The 20,771-nt window shown below is 49.6% G+C and overlaps 2 protein-coding genes and 1 long non-coding RNA gene across 8 annotated transcripts in view; 1 reads left to right on the top strand and 2 right to left on the bottom strand.

The window, feature by feature from the left end:
* Positions 1-15,746, top strand: part of CYSTM1 (cysteine rich transmembrane module containing 1) — a 141,693-nt gene extending 125,947 nt beyond the window's left edge. For 3 of the 6 annotated variants that reach the window (XM_059888444.1, NM_001078164.1, XM_059888441.1), the window contains one exon: positions 15,268-15,746. In XM_059888444.1, coding sequence (XP_059744427.1) covers positions 15,268-15,374 — 107 coding nt within the window. In that variant the 3' untranslated portion in view covers positions 15,375-15,746. Of the gene's footprint in view, positions 1-1,823; positions 2,009-15,267 lie in introns of those variants that run through there. The other 3 variants (XM_059888442.1, XM_059888443.1, XM_059888440.1) reach the window with 1 other exon arrangement.
* On the bottom strand, positions 846-15,268 carry LOC132345757 (uncharacterized). The gene is made up of 2 exons (XR_009495279.1): positions 10,633-15,268; positions 846-7,760 (listed from the first exon to the last, which is right to left on the bottom strand). It is a non-coding gene; the product is annotated as an uncharacterized lncRNA (long non-coding RNA).
* Positions 15,747-17,019: 1,273 nt separating the features above from the next.
* The window catches only part of PFDN1 (prefoldin subunit 1), a 73,839-nt gene continuing 70,087 nt past the window's right edge, over positions 17,020-20,771 (bottom strand). The window contains 1 exon segment of the mRNA NM_001078062.1: positions 17,020-17,413. Within this exon segment, the coding sequence (NP_001071530.1) occupies positions 17,330-17,413 (84 nt within the window). The 3' untranslated portion in view covers positions 17,020-17,329.

The following is a 20,771-nucleotide window of genomic DNA, read 5'->3' on the forward strand; positions in this document are numbered from 1 at the left end:
AGGCTCAGGTGGGCTCCTGACTCCCTCCTGCCCAAACCCGGAGTGGAGGAGAAGAGGCTGGGGTTGGTTTGGGAAATGCCAGCAACTCCTGTCACTGGAGAGGGAAGAGTGCAAAAGGAACCCTGGAAGCGGGGCTGTTGGGGACCTGGCGTGGTGGCGGGTTTTCTGGCTCATGGGGCTCAGCCTTAGGAATTGCACCAGCGTGAGGACCCTCTGGTCTCCAGGCTTCTTGTGGGGGGAGTGGTGATCTGATCAGCCGCTGCTTGCCAGGTTGGCCCAGCAGAAACCCTAGCTTGTGCCTGGGGCTGAGTCAGCAAGGTCTGAGGGAAGTCAGAATTGCCTTGAAGGCAAATCTGATGGGTCAAACTCCAGGTCATAGGGGCCACCAGGCCCGGCTGTGGAGGGAGCAGCATCACTGGGACCACAGGTTAGGGGAGCTGGGCCGAGGGTGGTCTGTAGGTGATCGTGACACTGGGGAAGACATCTGGGACTGAGGCCAGTGCCACCAGGGAACCCAGATCAGTCGATGCCAGCTGCCCCCAGAGAAAGCCCCAGAGCTAGCACAGAGGCAGAGGCGAGGGGGCTGTCTAAGCTGTGCTGAACCTGGACAGCCCTCCCTCCTGCCCACAGGACCCCAGCAGTGGCATGGAGGAGCAGCAGCTTTGAGCTTGACTTTGGAACTGGACGAGCCTGGATTTGAGAAAAACATAAAATGCAAAAGCAGAGTAAAAGCCCCTCCCCCTCCACATTCTGACCTTTGTTTATATTCTTTCAGATATCTGTCTGTATGTCTGTGTGTATGTGTATCCTTTTCATTGTACAAACATAACAAGCACACTGCTGTATACCTTGCTTTTATCCTTTGCTTAATTTATTGGCAGGATGGAAGAACCATCTCCTTCTTCTTAATGGCTATTTAGTATTCTATTCTATGGGATGTATTAGCTTACCTAGTCAGTCTCCAGGTGACGGACATCAAGGTTATTGGTAGCTTGGGGTTATTTTGATACAGCAGCAATCACAATGTACACACATTTTTGAACAATGAAACAATTGTTTCTATAGAAAAACCCTAGATACAGATTTTCTGGGTCAAAATTCTATGCAGCACCCTACCCCCCCCCCACACACACATTCTCTTTCAAAGGGCTTCTATTAATTCACACTCCTGCAAGCTGTGTTTGAGAGTTACAAATGATAGTAACAGAGCTGTTGTGAGGATTAAATGAGACAATGTGTAAAGCTTTCAGTCAGTGCCTGCCACATGTGGCTGCAGGGCGGGCCTCACCACAAACTGTTTGACTTTGTCCAGGCAGGTACTGGGTGGTGTTTGGTGGTCAGCTTGGGGAAGGGGAGGTGGCAGGCAACAGTGATCCTTCCCTGGTGGCTCAGACGGTAAAGCGTCTATCTACAATGCGGGAGACCCGGGTTCAATCCCTGGGTCGGGAAGATCCCCTGGAGAAGGAAATGGCAATCCACTCCAGTACTCTTGCCTGGAAAATCCCATGGACAGAGGAGCCTGGTAGGCTACAGTCCATGGGGTCGCAGAGTCGGACACGACTGGGCGACTTCACTTTCACTTTCAAGCAGATGCCACCTTCACTCCCACATCCAGGAAGCTACCTGACACGTGCAGGTAGTGACACCGGGGGCGGGCGGGCAGATAGGCGGGGCTCCCCTTCCTGGAGCTGACAGTCTGGAGAGGGAGGGAGACTGGAATCCGGCTCCTCACATGCGCTAGGTGCTTGAGCAGCACGGGCCGCTGCGGCTCACAGTCGCCTCTGACTGGGTCTCTCTCTCCCCGCCCCTCCCCTGCCCCCCAGCGTACGTGGTGGAGCGGGAGAGGAAGACGGAAGACACCGGGTGTCAGGCGGCCCTGGCCGCGTGCTGGGCCGCTCTCTGCTGCTGCTGCCTCCTGGAAAGCCTGGACTGAGCAGCGGCGCCCCGAGTGCTCCCTCCAGGCCCGCTACCTTCTGTTACTGGAATAAACAACTAGTGCTGCACAGTTGACAGTTTTTCTTTCATTAAAAATTACCTCATCTGCAGACTTCAACATTTTAGCATCTGGGATGGGTGTGAAATGGTATCTTGCTATTTTACCTTCCCTGCTTACTAGTGACCTTGAACATAAATATGTTTTTGACTTGTCTTTACAAATCCTGTGACTTGCTTGTTAAGAGTCTTAGCCCATTTTTTCTACTTGTCTTCTCTTACTGATTAGTAGGGAAACTTAAAAAATTCCACACACTAATATTTGTCACTTTCATAGGTTTGGAAATATCTTCTGCCTGTCTCTTAACCTTTTTATAGTGTGTTTTCTAGTATGAAAGTTTCTAAATGTTATGTTTATCAATCTTTCCCTCATGCTTTGTGTGTTTTAATCTTCGATGAAAGATAAGTCTATATTTTCTTCTAAAACTTTTTAACAGTCTTTAGTCCACCTAAATTGGTTTTTGATCACCGTGTAGGATAGGGTTCTGGTTTTTTCTGTTTTGATAGTTCCAACACCATTTATTAATTAGGTCACCCTTTCCCCATTGATTTAAAATGAGATTTGTCATACACCAAATTCCCACATACAAATGGGCTAGAATGGGGAATCTGGTGTGATAAGCATCTTCGCTGCCCCCCTCCCCCCCCCCCCGGACATGTGTACACACATACCCTTTTCTTCTTTAGAAGTTTCTTGGCCTTTTACTCGTTTAATCAGGACTTTAGGATGCGTGTGTCATCCTAAAATGACACACTGTCATGGAAAGCTGCCATGTCTGACTTTGATTTAGAGTAAATGGAGGAGAGCTGACATATTTAGAGTGCTGTCTTCCTATCAGGCACATGATTTCTCTTAATTTTTAGAAAACTTTATTTACGGCTGAGCTGGGCCTCCGTTGCTGTGTGCAGGCTTTCCCTAGTTGAGGCGCGTGGGGCTGCCCTAGCTGCTGCGCGTGGGCTCCTTGCCGCAGTAGCCGCTCCTGTTGCGGAGCACAGGCTTGGGGCCCTCAGGCTTCAGCAGCTGCGGTGCTCCAGCCTGGCTGCCCCGCAGCGTGCAGGATCCTCCCAGACCAGGGATTGCAGATTCTTATCCCCCATACTACCAGGAAAGCCCCTCTTAAATTTTTTTTTTTTTTCTGGTCATCTTTTATGTCCTTAGATAAAATTGTGTAATTTTCTTCACACAGCTTTCCTATATCCTTTGTTGGTTTTAAAATTGGATGTCTTCTCAGGTGCATTGCAGTTTTAATGCTATTATATATGGACTCTTTTTTTTATTAAAATTTTTTAAATTTTATTTTTAAACTTTACATAATTGTATTAGTTTTGCCAAATATCAATATTATTCCTTTTTTTGGTGAAAATAATTTCTTCACTCTACTGGGGTCACATTGGATTTTCAATCCAGTTTTGTCACAACATCACCTTGGGGGCACTTTAAACTGGGAGGTGCAGTTCTTCAGTCTGCCCCAAGGATACTCCCAGGGCACCACCTTCTGTCTACAAGGACTGACACCCGAGTGTCTGCAGTGTGCCAGGTGGTGGGCCACATAGACGGGACCCCATCCCTGCCCCGTGGGGCTTACACTCGGGAGGGAGGCAGACAGACATTAATAACCCCACAGGCGTTACTGGCACTCTACTATGAGATATGTATTGCCATGAAAACATATAAACATGGGACAGTCTGGGAAGGTGCTGAAAGATGAAAAGCTGTTAATAAGCAAAACAGTAGGAAAAGCATGTACAAAGGCCCAGTGGGAGGAGAGAACATGCGTCATTTGAGAAACTAGAAGAGGAAATTGGTGTGACACAGAAGAGTGGGATGATGGGAACAGATTTAAAAAACAAAAAAACAGGGAGGAACACGACAAGGAGCCCACAGCCCTACTTAGGGATTTTGGGGTTTTGTCCTGCTCACAGTGGGAAGCCATGGAAGGATTTTAAGCAAAGGAATGACATGGTCAACTTTGCATTTTTAAGAGTTCCCTTTGGCTTCCATGTAGAAAATGGTTTGAGGCACAAACTCACATGGTGATGATGGAGAGACATCAATGTACTTGAGATATTTGGAAGTAAAATTAACAAGACTTGGTGAGGGACTGGCTATGGGGATTGAAGAAACAGGAAATGGGGGTGACTCCTGAGATTCTGACTGGAACTAACCGCCTGGTGATGGCGTTTATGGAGGCTGGAAACAAAGGAAAGGAACTGTATTTGCTCAGGAGGAGGAAAATCATGTTGGGCTCTGAATGTGTTGGGTTAGATTGAGGTGTTAAGGTGCTTATCAGACATTCAAGTAGAGATGTCAAATAAGCAGGTGTAAATACACCTGGAGCTTGGAGGAGATGTTGGGCCAGAGATGAAATGTGAGAGGCACTGGCATATTGGTAGCAATCAGAACTGTGGGAATGAATGAGATCACATCAGGTAGAAATACGGAGGGGAAAAAAGAGAAGGTGGCAATGTAGGGCTGAGCTTTAAGGAAAACTGACTTGTACCTGTAGATGATGAACCTGCAAAAGAATCAAAGATGGAAAACCAAGAGAATGGGATGCCCTGAAAGCAGAGAGAATTTGTATTAGGGGAATCATCAGTAGCATCAAATATTGCTGGGAAGTCAGGTATGAACTCAAAAAGTGTGCACTGGATTTGGCCACACTATTGTCACAGAGGGTGGGCAAACTTTCCTCCAGCTTCTATTCTCTGAAGGACACCAACAGAGGAGACGACAAGATTGCTAGGACCAAAAACACAGTCCAAAGGAAGGCAAGTGTGCATGCGTGCGTGTGTGAGACAGAGAGAGAAACAGACAAGCTCATAGTGCAAAGAACCAGCTGGGCCATGAAAGCTCAAAGACTGCTAAATTGAAGAGAACCATACAAAAAACGTTCCAGAGGGGTCAGACACCAAGGGAGTCAGTTAATGTCACGCAGGTTTTGAGCCTCTGGACAGAGACCCTGCTCTCCAAATGGACTCCGTTGGAGGGTCCAGCACATAGACTGTCAAACATGTGACTGTCCGTGCTGGGGAGGTCCTTCTGAACAGCAGCAAGTATAGATCCTTCATAACCACCATTTCAGTCTGATAGATTTTTCTAGTATAAACTGTTTTATAAGAAACTCCCCATGTAACTGCAATGTGGAATAGATACTGTGGAACTGCAGTTGAGGCAAGGAGGGGCCGTCACCTGCCTCTTGTCTAGAATCCCACGGACCTGAGGAATACATCTGAGAACCTTAGTTGTTCTGGATTTTCCAGCACATTTGGCCAAGGGAGATTTGGGCTGAATGGTTTCTCTGCCCTAGAATGTCCTTCCGAGATACTGCCTTGTAAGCAGAATTAATCAGTGTGTAACTGCTGGTGGATCTTCTGAAGATCTGGGTGTAGTATTCCATTGTCTGAAGGTAACAGTTACCTATTGTTTACCTATTCATTTACCTATTGAAGGATATTTGGGTTGTTGCCACTTTTAGGTGATTATAAGTTTATGTACAGGTTTTTGTGTGAATGTAAGTTCTCATTTCTCTAAGAAGTATGATTTCTGGCTTAAATGATTGTGTATTAACTTTAAGAAGCTGTTTTTCAGAGTGGCTATACCATTATGCATCCCCGTCAGCAGTGACTGGGGGTTCCAGTCGCCCTGGGTCCTTGCCAGCACTTATTGTCAGTGATTTTAATTTTAGCCACTCTGATAGGTGTGTAGTTTTAATTTGTGTTCTTTAAATGGCTAATGATGTTGTCATGTGTTTGTTCTTCTCAAATCCTGTTTGGTGACATGTCTGTTGACTTCTCACTGTGGAGTTTTGAGAATGTTTCTACATTCTAGATACAAGGTTTGTACCGCATGTTATTTCCATGTATTTTCTCCCAGTCTGTAGCTTGTCTTTTCATCTCAACCGTGTCTTCCGTAGTGCAAAAGTTTAAATTTTGATTAAATCCAAACTATCATGCTTTTGTTGTTAGATTGGAGAACTCTTTGCCTAACTCCGGGTCATGAGGAATCTGTGTCTTCTTCTAAATTTTTATAGTTTTAGATCTATGAGCCATTTGGGGTTAATGTTTACATAAAATGTGAGGCTTAAAATGGCTGAAGTTCTTGGGGTTTTGTGTGCCAGTCGTTCGTTTGGTAAGACTGTCCTTTCTGCATGGAGCCGCTCTCGCGTTTGTCAGACGCCAGTTGGCGTGTTCCTGTGGCGCTGCTGCCGTCCTGTGCCGCTCCTGTCATCTGGCAGTCCCTCCTCCTGAACTGACTGTCGTGACTCCTGTAGCTTTATATTAACCTTAAAATAAGGTAGCATTAAGTCCTTTTTCCGTATTTTTTGTTATTCTAGTTCTCTTTTTTCCATGTATTTTAGAATCAGTTTATCTATAAAAAATGGTTGGGATTATGATTAGAATTGCATTAAATCTATAGATTATGAGGCTTGGTGGGTATTTAGTGGCATGACTTGTTCCCTCCTGGGCTTCCCTTGTGGCTCAGCTGGTAAAGAATCCGCCTGCAATGCAGGAGACCTGGGTTCAATCCCTGGGTTAGGAAGATCCCCTGGAGAAGGGAAAGGCTACCCACTCCAGTATTCTGGCCTAGAGAATTCCATGGACTCTATAGTCCATGGGGTTGTGAAGAGTCGAACACCACTGAGCAACTTTCACTTCACTGTTCCCTCTTATATGCCATAACCTCTAATGAAGCCAGGCAGCCTGCTCCCTCATTTGCTCTGTTGTGATAATTCTAGCTTATGATTGATTTTATTGGTGTCTTTTGAAGCTTTGCGGTAGAGGTGTGTCTACATCGAACTGGGTAGGAACAGTCACGAAAAGATGACCAGTATGTTGAGGGGCTTATGGGCCAAGTCATGCTCTGAGGCAGGTCAGCCACCATCATTCGCAACCTTCATCTCTGCCTCCTTCCTGAGTAGGTTGTGAGCAAGACCTGCTGGTCATTAAAGGAATCTCCCTGCCTTGGGGTCTTTAAACTGCAGCCACAGGATCATAGAACTGTCCTGTACTGGGCATGATCTGAATTTTTTCTAGATTCTCCTTTAATTTCTTCTGCCTGGCAAAGCAGCCTCACTCGTAATTATTTCTTAAAAACCCACATTAGAAATATATTCATGATGCATCACAATATAATGAATTGCGTCTTCCTGTCTGCTGTAGTAACATCAGCCATGACGTCAGGACTTCTCATACTCTTCCCTTTGACCTTCCCTAGGTCACACCATGGTTCCTCTCACCCGAGGCAATGGCACACACAGACTTGGAGCAGAATAGCTGGTGCTGAGGGGTCGCTGTGTGCGTTCTCAACCTGCGTATTCCCCCCATCACTGTTCTTCAGTCCCCTCCCTAGTCTCTTGGCTGAATTCAGGATTCTAGAACACCAGCTGTTCTGTCTCTTGGTCTCAGGGTATATAAGGTCACTCACTGAAGTCTTTTGCCGTCACCTTAGCCAATCATTTGAGTTTCCCTTTTGATCACCTATTTTCTTTTCTCATCAGCAGAAGTAGTAGCTCTTGATTATCTTCTCAGATTTTTAGAAAAAATAAAAAACAAAAGATTTATCTAGGTTTTTCATTCTATAAGTTTGGATAGAGCACTCGTCCCCTAAGTTGTTCAGCCCTTGCGTCAGCCTGGGGCATTTCTGTAGATGTGGGCCCGGGGTGCTCACTGTGGCCAAGTTGTCAAGACGAAGCTTGGTGCACACTGCCGAGCAGCACACGTGGTTGCAGAGGCTGCACTGGAACTCCTGGCACCTCAGGTCTTCAGCTCTGTGGACATAAAACAGTTAGCTTTTCAAATTGTGAAAGATAATGTGTGAAAGTTCAGTGGTAAGGAATCCACCTGCCAATGCAGGAGACGCGGGTTCGATCCCTGGGTCATGAAGCTCTCCTGGAGAAGGAAATGGCAACCCACTCCAGTGTTCTTGTCTGGGAAATCCCATGGACAGAGGAGCCTGGGGGGCCGCAGTCCCCTGAGTCACAGAGAGTCAGACATGACTAAGCACGAATGATATGATCTCACCCCATGGTGACCTGGCTGTAAACTGATACTTCTTTTTTTGACCCATCTTAATGATGTTCACCTCTGTCCACATTAAATTTTCACATGTCCTCTTAAGGCAGCAGCTTCCCCTGCCGTCTTTCCTTCACATAGAGGAGGATGCAGGGGCTCCAAGATGTTAAGTGACTTAACCCGAAGTAACCCAGCTACAGCAGAACAGAGCCAGGGCCTCTCAGCTCAGTTTTGTAGGCCCTGGTCTTAACCTCTTCTGTCGCTACAGGGAAGGAAGGAAGCCTTTTTTGTATGTTGTGTAAGTGCAATGAGTTCTTGTCTCTGCACTTGTAGAACAAACAGCCTGGCCCTACTGACTAGTGAGCACGGCTGGATCTCCACCGCGTACACCCAGACTGGCAGCTTCCAGCCCTGCATCGAGTCCCATCGGAGGAAGAGGGACAGCACTCGTGCGTTCTCGGTCACATGCCCTGTTCAGGCTCCTTAGCAACCTCCTTGCCTTCTGCAGCATCTCCATCTGGGAGGTGGGAGGAGGATGTCCTTTCACTTGAATATTTTACAACTGTGGACAGAAGTATTTTTGAACGTGTACATGCTTTGTTGACTGTTCTCTTTTGTATTATGTTCTCCTGCGGCCCTTAGTGTATGCATTGTCTCAGGGACAACCACAGACGCATCACATCCAGGCAGATGCTCGCCCGTGTACGTTAGGAGGGTCTCCTTACTCCCTTTATCTCGAGAAATGGGATGTTGCTAAATATTTCTCTCTATTCTCTTGAGGGGCCTCAACAGCTAAAGCTGTTTGTATTCAGCCTTCCTAGCCCCTGCGACACACACACACAGCCCCTTGCTTCTCCCTGGGTTGTCTCTTCCTTCCCTTTTCTGAGCAACTGTGCTTCACGTGGACAGCCGGTTCCTCTGCTTTCGTCATCGCGTGATTTAGTGCTACAAGTACGAATCCCAACCTGAATATGGACTGGTGGGAGGAGCCCCTCCCTGCACACAGACTGAGAATAAGGAAACAGACTTCAGTGATCTTCTTTCTGTAGGATACCGTCACACTGTGGTTCCCATTTATTATGAGTCCTCCCTGCTTCACTCTGTGACAGGCCCCAGAGCAAACATTTTATGTTTTTGTCACAAAACATAGGCTCTTAGGCACTATGCCCCTTCCCCATTTCGCCAGCCAGAGGCTGGGGCATGGGCAAGCTGTCACTTGTGCAGTGCCCTGCAGAGAGCCCATGTACGCGGCTGTTGCCCTCAGAGAATAAAGTAACTCAAGTGGTGGGGGCCCAGGGGAAGTCTGAAGTCGATTTCTTCAGGGGGACAGTCCAAGTACACCTCCCCCGGACGCCCCCAAGAAGTGCCTTGTTCTGGGCCGAACAGCTGCCAGGAGGGACCCTGGAACTCACTCGTCTCCCGTCTGGCTGCTGCTGGGCCAGGGCCATTCTGCTCTCTTTGGGGACACACTGTGGGGAGGGTGAGGGCTAGATTTTGCTCGCACACAGACCCTGGATTTCAAGGGAGAATGGGGCAGTGGAGGAGAGGCCTTTCGCCTCTCCACAATCTGGGTTTCAGGTCACCTGCAGGCAGCCTGCCGTCTGATCTTAAGTGAGCTTAACCTTGATGTGCAGATAGCACTGGGCCAGGAGTGCTGGGTGACAGGCCAGGGCCTACCATCAACTTACCACGCAGCCTTGGCTACCACCTGCCTTCTGAGCTCAGGATCCTTTTCTTACCAAAAAAATGACTGCCACATGATCTCCAAAGCAGTTTCATTTGCAATTCTGGCATCCGGGATGTGCTCAACTGCCCCTGTATCCACAATCACCTCTGTCCCAGTGGCCCCAGCAGGTCTAACCCAAGGATAGGGTCACAGGAGGTGGTGGCAATCCAGTCTTACTTACCAGACTGGTGCGAGATGTCCACATGTACTTAACCTTTTTGTAGTTCATGAAAAAATTTTACCATCAGGTCTGCTATTCATAGGACTGACTGTGTTGGACAGGGCGAAAGTACAAGCTGGCCTGCGACTGAGCCCTCCTCTGGGTGCTCTGGCTGAGGCAGGCTGGGCCGTGATGGCTGCTGGGTTTTGTCCAGCAGCTCCTCCTCAGAGGATGGTGGTGGCTGCACTTCTGGACATCTCGGGACAGGGACCCACAGTCAGCAGACATCCCACCCTTTCCAGACCAATCCACAGCAACACTTGGCACTCAATGTCTGACAGTGATGCTGGACTGGCTGGCTGCTCAGTGGGGCGGCAGGCAGTAGGCACATGAGTGGACGGATGAACTGGTGGGCCAGCTCCCAGCCTGCCGTGCCTTAGAGTAGGTGTCTTGGGACACTGAAGCAAGAAGAGGGACACAGTCGTGGAAGACATGGCTGAAGTGGCAGAAGGAGCAGGGCAGGCGTGAGGCCCGGGAGGGCCGGTGCTGTCACAGAGCGCGAGAGGACCAAGGCTGTGCCGGTGCACCAGCCCGCATCCCTCCTGCCGTGGAGAGAGGAAACTGCGCCTCACCTCTCCTGCTCTTAACCTCCAGGCTCCAGTGAAAACCACACTCCCTTGACTGCCTCTATGCTCCTGGCCGCCCTTCATCCCCTACGGCAGCCCTCCCCCAGCGTATTTACCTGGTGCTCGTGGCCTTCAGAGCAGGTGGCAGAGGGGTACTGCCTTTAGGACAGCTTCCGTCCCGGGTGCAGCCCCCTTGTGCTGAGTAAAAAATGGTCCCACCGCACGTGCACACCCAAGGAAAGCTCGAGTGCATCCTCAGCCAGCAGTGTGTTGTCTCTGGCTGCTCGGAAGGCACAGGAGCTGTCCTGGGGCCGTCTTGAGATTGTACTTATTCTTCAGATGCATTAAGATTTTTCCCTCTTCCTACCTCTTGGTCTGAGCAGGAGGAGGGCTGTTCGGCATCCTCTGATACCTCGTGCAAGGCTGGCCTTATGTTGTTTTGGATGCTGGTTTAGAAGATGGGGTGAAGACAGCTGAGCACTGACCACAGGCCTCCTGCCTCTGGCAGAGCTGTCACCTCCACCGGGGGCACTCCCGGGGCGGCGCTGGGCTGTGGTGGTCTCAGCAGTAAAGGAGCAGCATGGGGTGCCCACCATTGGTCTGAGCCTGCACAAGAGGCCAAGGTGCAGCTTCCTTCGTTTCTGGAGCAAGAAGGCCCGAGATGTCAGAACTGTCTGGAAGGCCCCGGTCTGTTGTATTTGCTTCTCCTTACTAGCTTCCTGGGCTGGGACTGCAGACAGATGCAGGCACAAGGACTAACAGCCTGCTAAGGCTCAATTACCACTTCAAAGCCCTTGATTAATCATTTAAAATGTCTGAGCTGAGCAAGCCGAGGTTTCAGATTCCAGGATGGGGCTGACTGAGAACTGGAGCCTTTGGCTAAGAGTCTCCACTCACATTCCTGCCCGGGTCCCTGTGTGGCCTGGAGCCTGCTTGCCCACTGCATGCCCAGAACCAGGGTTCTGAGTAGCCCATGTGAATACCTGTTCCCTGGGTGTACACTACGGTAGTCCTAGAATTTGGGACTGCTGGTTGGTGTGGCTGGTGGCCCCGGAGAAGACCCCAGGGCTCGGTGAGCAGGCAGCTGGGCCCAGGGGGCTGCGTGCCTCCAGGCATCTTGCATCTGTCTTCTCTGCTTCCAGCTGAGGCAAGACAGTGGATGAGGATCCTCTGCCAGAGTCTGCTCAGCGCCCCTGGGCCTTTCTGACCGAGGCTGGGCCTCCAAGTCACACACATGCTCACACCCCCTTCCCTCTACATCCCCCAACCCCTACACCACCACTACTCACGCCGTCTTTTGCACCTGCATTCACGTGGCAACTCTGAGTATTGGCCCCACTCCTGGAATGGGGCTGAGGACACTGAAGGTTGGTACAAAAGGGCCGTGTCGGGGCAAGGCAGACAAGCTGGTGAAGGAACCTCTAGACCTGCTCTCCAACTCAACCACAGTTTTCTGGAAATTGAGAGTCTGTTCAGTCCCTTTCCTGGGACCAGGGCACAGGCTGAATAAGGTGGCCTTGACTCCTGAGATACTACACAGCAAATGGGGCGGTAAGCCTTTTGGTTGCTATGTGCGTGGGCCCATCTGTAAAGGCCTGCCTGCGTTAGCAGGAGCTGGTGCCCAGGCTGGCCACAAGGGGGCACTGGACCCCTCAGTAGGAGCGCTGTGTGCGCAGCCCCTGCACACACCAGACCCTGCACACACCAGACCCAGTGCCCCTCACTGGGCACTGACTGCTCCCACTGCACTTTTGATCCCTCTCCATTGTTCCTTCCTTTAAAAGAAAAAAAATTTTTTTTAAATTCTGGAATAATTGTAGATTTACAGACGAGTCAGAAATAGTACAGTTGCTGTGTACTTTTGATCCAGCCTCTCTTAATGTTTAACATCTTACATAACCATGGTCCTGCCACCCCCACCCCCCATGCTCAGCTCGCCAGTACAGGCCAGTTGCCAGAAAGGCTCATGTGGCCTGGGTGTGGAAACACATGCGTTAGAATCCTCTACGCCCCAGTTCCTTCTGGGGAACCAGTACGGCCAGCGAAGCTGTGGTGTATATACAGTGCCCTGACTTAAGGTACCCAGGGAGGCTGTCCTGGCCCAGGACTCGGGCAGCAGGGCTGCATCCTGACTGCTGAGCTAGGGCAGTGTGGGAGCTCTCGGGGGGAACGGGGGTTCACCACTGCAGGGCAGGGATGGGGAGGGGTGGCAGAGTAGAGGATGTGAGGAGCAGAAGCCTCGAGGTGGGGTGGGGCCCGAGGCAGACCAGACCCGCTGCTCAGTGCAGCAGGCCTCTCTGAAGGAGCAGTACCTCAGACTGCGCAGGTAGGCAGGGCACCTAGGAAGATTCAGTTATAAAATACGCAGTTTCCGGGCCCCACAGTGGGTGCTGTGAGGCCTTCCTCAGAGCTTTCTCCTGTGCCCGTCATCCCTGCTTTGGTGATGGGAAGCAAGCAAGGAAATCACTTCACTCCTACCTCCAGACCTACTTTACCAAACAGACTCCTCCACACCCCCGCCCCCGTCTTCTCTACAGTCTGGGGGGATAGGTTCTGTCCTCAGCTAATGCGAAGGAAAAAGACATAATAAGGGCTTTGGAAGACTCAGTGCTCCAGGAAATAACTGACCGGGTTTCTAAGGTAGGTACAGCACTAACTACCCCCATCAAGGCTGACGCAGCCCTCGGGCTTGAAGTTCTGTTTTTTCTTTAAGCCAGACTGACTATTTCTAACCTCTGTAACCACTGTCTGGGGGTAATCAGCTGAGTCTCTCCACTGCACCAGGCTGTGGAGGACGTCATGTGAAATAAGCCCTGGCTAGGACAGATGTGGACAAGAGGAGGAAGGTGACAAGAGGAAGCAAGACGGAGACATCTTTGTTTTCCTGACGAAGCTACCTGTGGGTCAGTGGTTCTGACAGGAGGAAGGGCTGGGAGTGGGGAAGCCGGGAGCAGACAGGTGTCCTGTGGGGCTGTGAAGGCCCTCAGCATAGGTTGGGGCACGTAGTGAGCACCTCGTAAAGGCAGCTTGCGAGAGACTGCAGGGCCCAGCACACAGGAGCCCAGCCCTGGGCTAGGTCTCTGGCCTGGGTCCAACAGGCTGCCTTTGCAGGGGAGGGAGCCTTTCCGTCCTCAGGGCAGCAGAGCCAGTCCCCTGTCAAGGAGAATGCAACCAGAGATTAGGCAAGGGAAGCCACAGCCAACCCCTGTCCAGCGCTACCCCTGCAGGATCAGGGGAGGCTGGGAACCTGGGTCGGTCATTGGGGCAGAAATGGCAGGTCGCCCTGCCTGGGGCTTTCCTGCTCTGGTGACCCAAGTTGGGTGTGCGATGGCTGGTGAGAGAAGACTGTCCTGGAGCCCACTCACTCCTCTGCTCCTCCTGGTCCCTTTGCTATCTTAGTTGGGGCCTGGGCTCACATTCCTGCTCTGGCTGTTTCTGTGCTTCAACAAGAGACCTGACCTCTCTGAGCCTCGAGTTCCTTACCTGTGAAATGGGAACATCCACCACATAGTTCCACATAGGTCATGTGCCTTATCAGGCTCTCTTCTTTTTGACTAGGCTCCCCTGGTGGTGGGTCTTGACTCCCAGACCCTGAACAGCTTTTCCTGTGTTGCTGAGTGGGGCCAAATGAGATTTAGACCTGTGCCATGAGAGAAGGGAAAGGGCTCTCTCTGTGGAGGGCAGCTGATACAACAGAACTTGGACAAGCTCACACTACCCAGCATGTTCTAGCTACTATATACCAGGCTCTAGAGAGAGGAGCTGCCAAGCGAGGAGGTATAAAAACAGATATGCAAAAATAGAACTGAAAGACGATTGCCCAAGGATTGGTTTAACTTAGAAGACTCATGTATTCATGAACTTGCAAAAAAAAAAAAAATTTAAGATCCTTACTGCTTTATAACTTGAGTTTGATGATGGTAGCTGTTTTGAGATTTTCTTAAAAGTGTCTGCAGATCAGGCCACAGTCAACCATCAGATATTCTAACAGGAAGTGAGGCTGATGTCAGCCACAAGTCAGTTGATGAGTAAAGGGCGGCTGGGGGTCCTTCTTGATCTGGGGATTGTTCAGCACTCATCTCTCCTAATAGAGCACTTAGCCCTGACAGGGCTCCAAGTTCCTACTCCATTCAGAGGAAACACAAGAGTACCAAGCTCCGGCCATACCCTCCCACTTGCCTAGGTTTTCATCCTGCCTTCCATTGCTTTGTGCAAAAGTTTAGAGGCTGGAGCACATTCTGCATTGGTCAGGTATGAAAAAAAGATTCTTGATTAATCTTTTACAACCTAAAGCCCCTTTAGATTATAGTTACCCTCTTGCTCTTGGGAGATGGCTTAGGTATATCTGAGGAAACCCCACCCCCACCCCCAGTTCCCCTGTAAGATTTGGAACAGGGTGCTCCCTGGTTTATGAACCCAGTAGGGTTAGCCGGCTCTGGCCAGAGCACAATGGACATTCCTTACTTAACTCAGGCTGGCCTGGTGTGAGGCCACTGTGGAGGTTCCCCTGGGCTTGCCCTCCTGCGGGGATGACTGTCCTTAGCAGGAAGGGGGACAGTCCTAAGCTACCCTTCCTGCATTCATCACCGAGATTGCATCAGTGGACAGGCTGCACGATGTCTGCTCAGTGGCTCTGGCTGCTGTATGGAGCTCTCCCTTGATCTGGGTGGTGCTGGCTTTATAGGGCCTGGGGTTTACTGTTAAGTTACTGTTAGAGTTCATTCTCACCCTCTGTCCCCTTCCCCCTGCAGTGTACGTGGTAGAAGACCAAAGAAGGGATGACCTGGGCACATCTACCTGCCTCACAGCCTGCTGGACAGCCCTCTGTTGCTGCTGTCTCTGGGACATGCTCACCTGACCAGCCCAGCTCTCCTGTCCTGCCAGCTCTGCCACCACCGTGCACGGGTGTGCCTGCCCCGCCTCTTCTGATTGCTGAAATCAACGACTAGCTCTGCACAGACATTTCTACCTTCAACTCAGTGGGATTCTAGATTAGCAGGGGTTGCTGCTGTTTAATTCAGTGACTTGATCTTTTTAATGTTCAAATCCATTCTTATTGGCCTTTCACAAATGTCCTAAATGACTTTTCTCTTTATTTTTTTGGCCAAAGGCTTAGTTATAAAATATATATTTATAATTTTAGAATTATATTCAGGTTTGATGTAATTTACCACTGAATGATTTCTCTGCTCACATCCTGTATGTTTCAATAAATCTGTCTAAGCCTCAACTGTCTCGGTTATTTCAGATAGAATCTAAGCCCTGGATTTCTCAGTCCCTGACCAGTATACAAGGAAGCTGATTTACCTGTTCATCCTGGCAGCTCCTAGGGAAGGCAGGGTGGTCCAAAGCCAGGTGTCCTTCAGTCGGGTCATGGGGCCCTCGCCAAGCGAGCATTCTCTCCCCAGGCCCACTGAGAGACGGCCTCACCAAGGAGCCACGCTGGCTTTTTCCCTGAGCCTAGAGCAGGGTGTCCTGGTAACCATGGCTGCCCCCAGGGCCGGACAGACCTGAGTCTGTCTTTTCCTGCTATGCCCTCCCAGAACCTCCCCCTCCATTGCCACACAAGAAGAGAGAGCTGTCACAATATTAAATACAAACTAGCCGATCAGGCCATCCATCTCAGCTTTGGCCGCAGGGTGGCGCTAGGCCACCATGGCAGCAAGTCTCATTTTCCTTCAGCGGCCCATCCTGAGGCACAGCTGACAGCTCTCCCTGCATAACTGCGCCTGCCCACTTTTCCTCTACAGTTGCTGACAAATACTTAACTATTAGCTCTCTTGCTTTAAAAACAAAAATATGTAACTACCATCTCTCTCTTTAAAAGCAAAAAGCCATGATTTTGTATCATCACCTGATTTCTGTGGAGTAAACGGTAGGTACCCCCATGGCTGATTGGAAGCTACCAACGTGGTATCTTGAACATGGAGTCGGGAAGAGAAGGGCAGGCTCACACCGCTAGGTTGTATTTCCACCATCCAGACACAACAGACTGTCAACCTCAAAAACATAGATAATGGTCATATTCAGTAAAGTAATTCAGAAAGGATAAGTTCTTAATAATTATTAACCTTACTTTTACTATAATAGTAAATTTACAAATGTAATTTTTAATAACGGCTATTGTTAAACCGACTCAGTGGAATTTGAGCAAACTCCAGGAGACAGTGGAGAATAGAGGTGCCTGGCGTGCTGCAGTCCATGGGGGGTTGCAGAGAGTCAGACACGAGGACTCTAGGCAGACTGCCACTGAGGTACCACTGTTGTGATCATACATTCAGCTATGCCTGCTCTCCCTTTTTCCTCATCTGCATACTACTGATACATGAAGGCTCAGAAGTTGAGGGGTTTACCTAGAGGAACAGAAACAGAAAAAAGAGGGCAAGGCTTCAATGCAGAAGGATCCCCTGGAGAGGCAACAGGGAGGAGTGACGTGGAGACACTCTTTGCCTCTCTGGTCCTCTGTTCTCATCCATCAGCTCAAGAAAAGCAGACTTAGCAGAGTGGGACAGATGTCTTTTATTGGTCTGACTGGCGTGACCAGCAGTAGGCCCCAGAAGAACTCCCCTGTCTGTCCTGGCTCCCCTGTTCCCTTCCCTGGAGTTCATGATTCAACCACAGGGAAGAAGGGTGGCAGGCAGAGCCAGGATAAAACATACAAGGATAAGATCTGAAAGGGACTCCAGGCCATGCATAAAACATAAGGTTACTAGACCATCCAGATAAAATGTCCCTCGGGCAGAGCAGTTTCCCAACACAAGCCCCTCGCCAGGAATGGCAGGGGTGAGAAGGAAGAGGTTCCTGAGAGGCTGCCTACTGTGCCCTTCGCGCCATCAGCATCTCCCGGATATTGTCCTCAGCTTCCTTCACACTCCGCTCCAGATAGGATTTTTTCTGCTGCAATATGAGAAGGAAACAAGGGTTAGGATCAGGGTGAATGTGCCAAGCTGACAGATGCTGCTTTTATGCCCGAGGGTTATGGCTTCTCTGTGACTAGTGACTTCCAGGAGCCTACTGTCTACTGACAGCCAGGTGTACACACCTGCCCCAGAGCGTTCCCCGACCCTGACGCCTGGGCACCGGGGAGGGTGTCGCTCAGTTCCGGAAGCAGAAGTGCTCTGTAGAAAGCAACAGCACTCTTCCCCCAGAAGGAAGCAGACTCTAAAAACAGGCGTCGTGGTACATGAAGTTACACCAGACAGACAAAGGCCAGGAAATTCCAGGACAAAGCTCTGGCCCCATAACAGACTGTCTCTCAAGGTTTTCCAAAGCCCAGGCCAGGCGCCTGTAGCTGTCGCTGCTGCAGAGCGGACAGCATGCCCTCCGCTCTGTCCAGCACGACGGGAGACCGGCTGCCCCGCGGACTGAGAAGCTGTATCACACGGCTCACCGAAGCAGATGAGTCAGGATGAAATCTGTTTTTCTAATGAAACCACTGCCTGCCAGGAATCCAGGACAATGACACACTGAGTAAAACAGACCTTCTGGAAGTGTACCTCCTACCCCATCTGGGTCCTAAATTAAAAATCTCGACTTAGACAAAGAACTTCACTTTCAGGAGCCACATCTGGACCAGGATTACGAAAGATTAGTCAAAGGAAATGATGTCTGTGCGTTATTTGCCCCGTGGCCACCCCAGAAGTGTGGCTTCACCACTGGCCCCTGCCCTGAGGGCACACTGTGGCTCCGCCCACTGAACAGACATGACAGCAAGTCTCCCTTTTGGGGAGTGCTCAAAATAACCCCCTGCCAGGGCCCATGGGATGGAGCCACACTAGAGTCAGAGGTGCAGAGCCCTAGCCCAGAGGCAGCCACTGCCCCTCCCTCACCCCAGCAGCTGAGGGTTTTGACTGCTGAGGTGCCCAGATGACCCAGGGAAGCCAGGGGAGGGCGGCGGCAGAGGGCAGGTAAGCAGCCTGGTCTCAGGCCTTGCAAAGACCTGATCCCCAACCTCTGAAGCAGAAAAATGGAAATGAGGGCTTCTACTGCCCAGGGCCTTCACCATGAAACCTCTCTGGCACCCCTTTTCCATACCCCTGCCTGAAACTTCTCCCACTCTCTGTCCAGACATTTATTAAATGATACACTGGAAAGTACAGTTTCCTTTAGGTGCCGTGTGCTGAGGCAGCCACAATTTTAAGTATAGTTGATTCACAGTGCTGTGCCAATTTCCACTGCATGGCAGAATACCTCAGTACACACATGCATGTTCTCTTTCATATCCCTCCACCATGCCCCTCACAGGACATGGAGCACACTTCCCGGCTCTACACAGCAGGGCCCACCATTCATCCATCCTGTGTAACGCTCTGCATCTGCTAATCCCACAAATCTTTATCACAGTTCTTATGTGAACTTCTGGTTCCTGTTTGTCTCCGAACTTCAAATTTCTTGAAGACCAGGAAGAGCCCTGTCTCTTTACCCATCTCGCATCCCTTCAACTTGCACTCAATTCCTTACAAAAGAACAAGATTTCCACAAAAACTCCTAGTGACCATGGTGATTCTATGGCCACAAGTGTGTTACTGCCAAGAAAATTTTGTGCACCACTAAACCTGGTACAGTCCTATCTATCACTGTGATATCAGAGTGGGAACTTAAACTTCCTCTGATAAACAATCATTAGATTTACTTGTGAGTAAAAAAGGCAAATACTTAGTAACTCCTGACACACCGCTGAAGAATGTACATGTACCAGCTGTTGCATGGCAGCCAGAGAGTGAATGCCATGCACCATCCGGGCACCTTTTGGGTCCCAGCCCGGTAAGGAATCCAAGGAAGAGGTGAGGCGAGCCAAGTGGGGTTCTAGCCCTGCAGTTCAGCCAGAGCTCAGGACCCACGTCTGCTGCATTTCATGTCCACCCACTTGCTGCCCCAATGAGCAAAACCATCAAACTGAACACAGCCCCAGCCTCTGGCCAATCGAATCCAGGCTGTAACTCTCAACTTTAAAATTCTTTACTGTCACATCTCTTCCTTCAATCTTCCACTTCCAATTTCATTACTTTTTCATTATTTTTACTACTGCATATCCTAAAGTCTTCAAGTTTCAAATAATGTAAAATGAACTTGTCTATCTTTTAATCTTCAGTTTACAGACTTACTGGTCAATAAAGAATTTTTTTCATCCCAACAGATGGGGCATCTCTAGCATAGTCCTGCCTTCCAACTGTATTTCAGTTGTCTCATCCTCAAACACGCAAGCCCAGCAGACCCTCACAGTCAAACCTGTCCCAAAGCACATGAAATGGATTGAACTGTGTCTCACGAAAAGACATGAGGCAGTCCTGACCCCCGGTATGTGTCAATGTGACCTTATTCGGAAACAGGGTCTTTGCAGATGTAACCAGGTTAAGATGCGGGCACACTAGGTTAGGGCAGGCTCTATATCCAATGACTCCTGTCCTTGTAAGAAGGCCACACAAAGACTAAGGGACACAAGGGGGAGACGCCGTGCAGAGAGTGGGAGGTGCACCTCCAAGAGGAGGAAGGCCGAGGGTGGCCCACAACCACCATCAGCCAGACAGCAGGAAGGCATCTTCCCCAAACCCTTCACACGGAGCACAGCCTGCAACACCTGGATTCTGGACTTTCACCTTCCAGAATTGCAAAAAAAAAAAAAAAAATCAATTTCTGTTGTTTTAAACCACCCAGTTTCTGGTAACTTGTTATGCGGCCCTAGGATACCAACACAGCACCTGAAGTGAAGGGTGCTCCCAGAGACAGAGTGTACCCCAAGGCTCTTGTGGACCATACCTTTCACCACACCGCATCACAGAGGCTTAGTTAAGGAGCCCTGAAAGTGAGAATGCTGGGGTTGTATGTATCTCAGAAATAATTGCTGTAGAATTGACCCAAATACAAATGAGACCATCAGAGAGAATGGATAAAATTAAGGAACCAATGATTAAGTTAAACCTTCTCTTCCTTGAATTTCCAGTTTAAAACCATTAGTCAAACCAGAAACTGTGTGGACCTGGCTCTTCCTCATTCCTGTAAATAACTCCATTTTCGCAACTCAAGGCAAAAACTTCAGTGTCATCCTTGAATTTTCTTTCTTTCACACCTGACATCCAATCAAACAACAAATCCTGCTAGCGCTATCTCAAAATATCTCCAGACTCTGACCTTAATCAAGAGCTTCCTAAGTGGTCTCCTTTCTTCTATCCTTGACCACCCCCTTCAGTTTCTTCACAGTGCCCAGAGTCATCTTTCAACATTTAAAACCTTCCAACAGCTTCCTGTCTCTCTCAAG

The sequence above is a fragment of the Bos taurus genome, chromosome 7, assembly GCF_002263795.3.
Source record: "Bos taurus isolate L1 Dominette 01449 registration number 42190680 breed Hereford chromosome 7, ARS-UCD2.0, whole genome shotgun sequence".
Taxonomy (NCBI): domain Eukaryota; kingdom Metazoa; phylum Chordata; class Mammalia; order Artiodactyla; family Bovidae; genus Bos; species Bos taurus.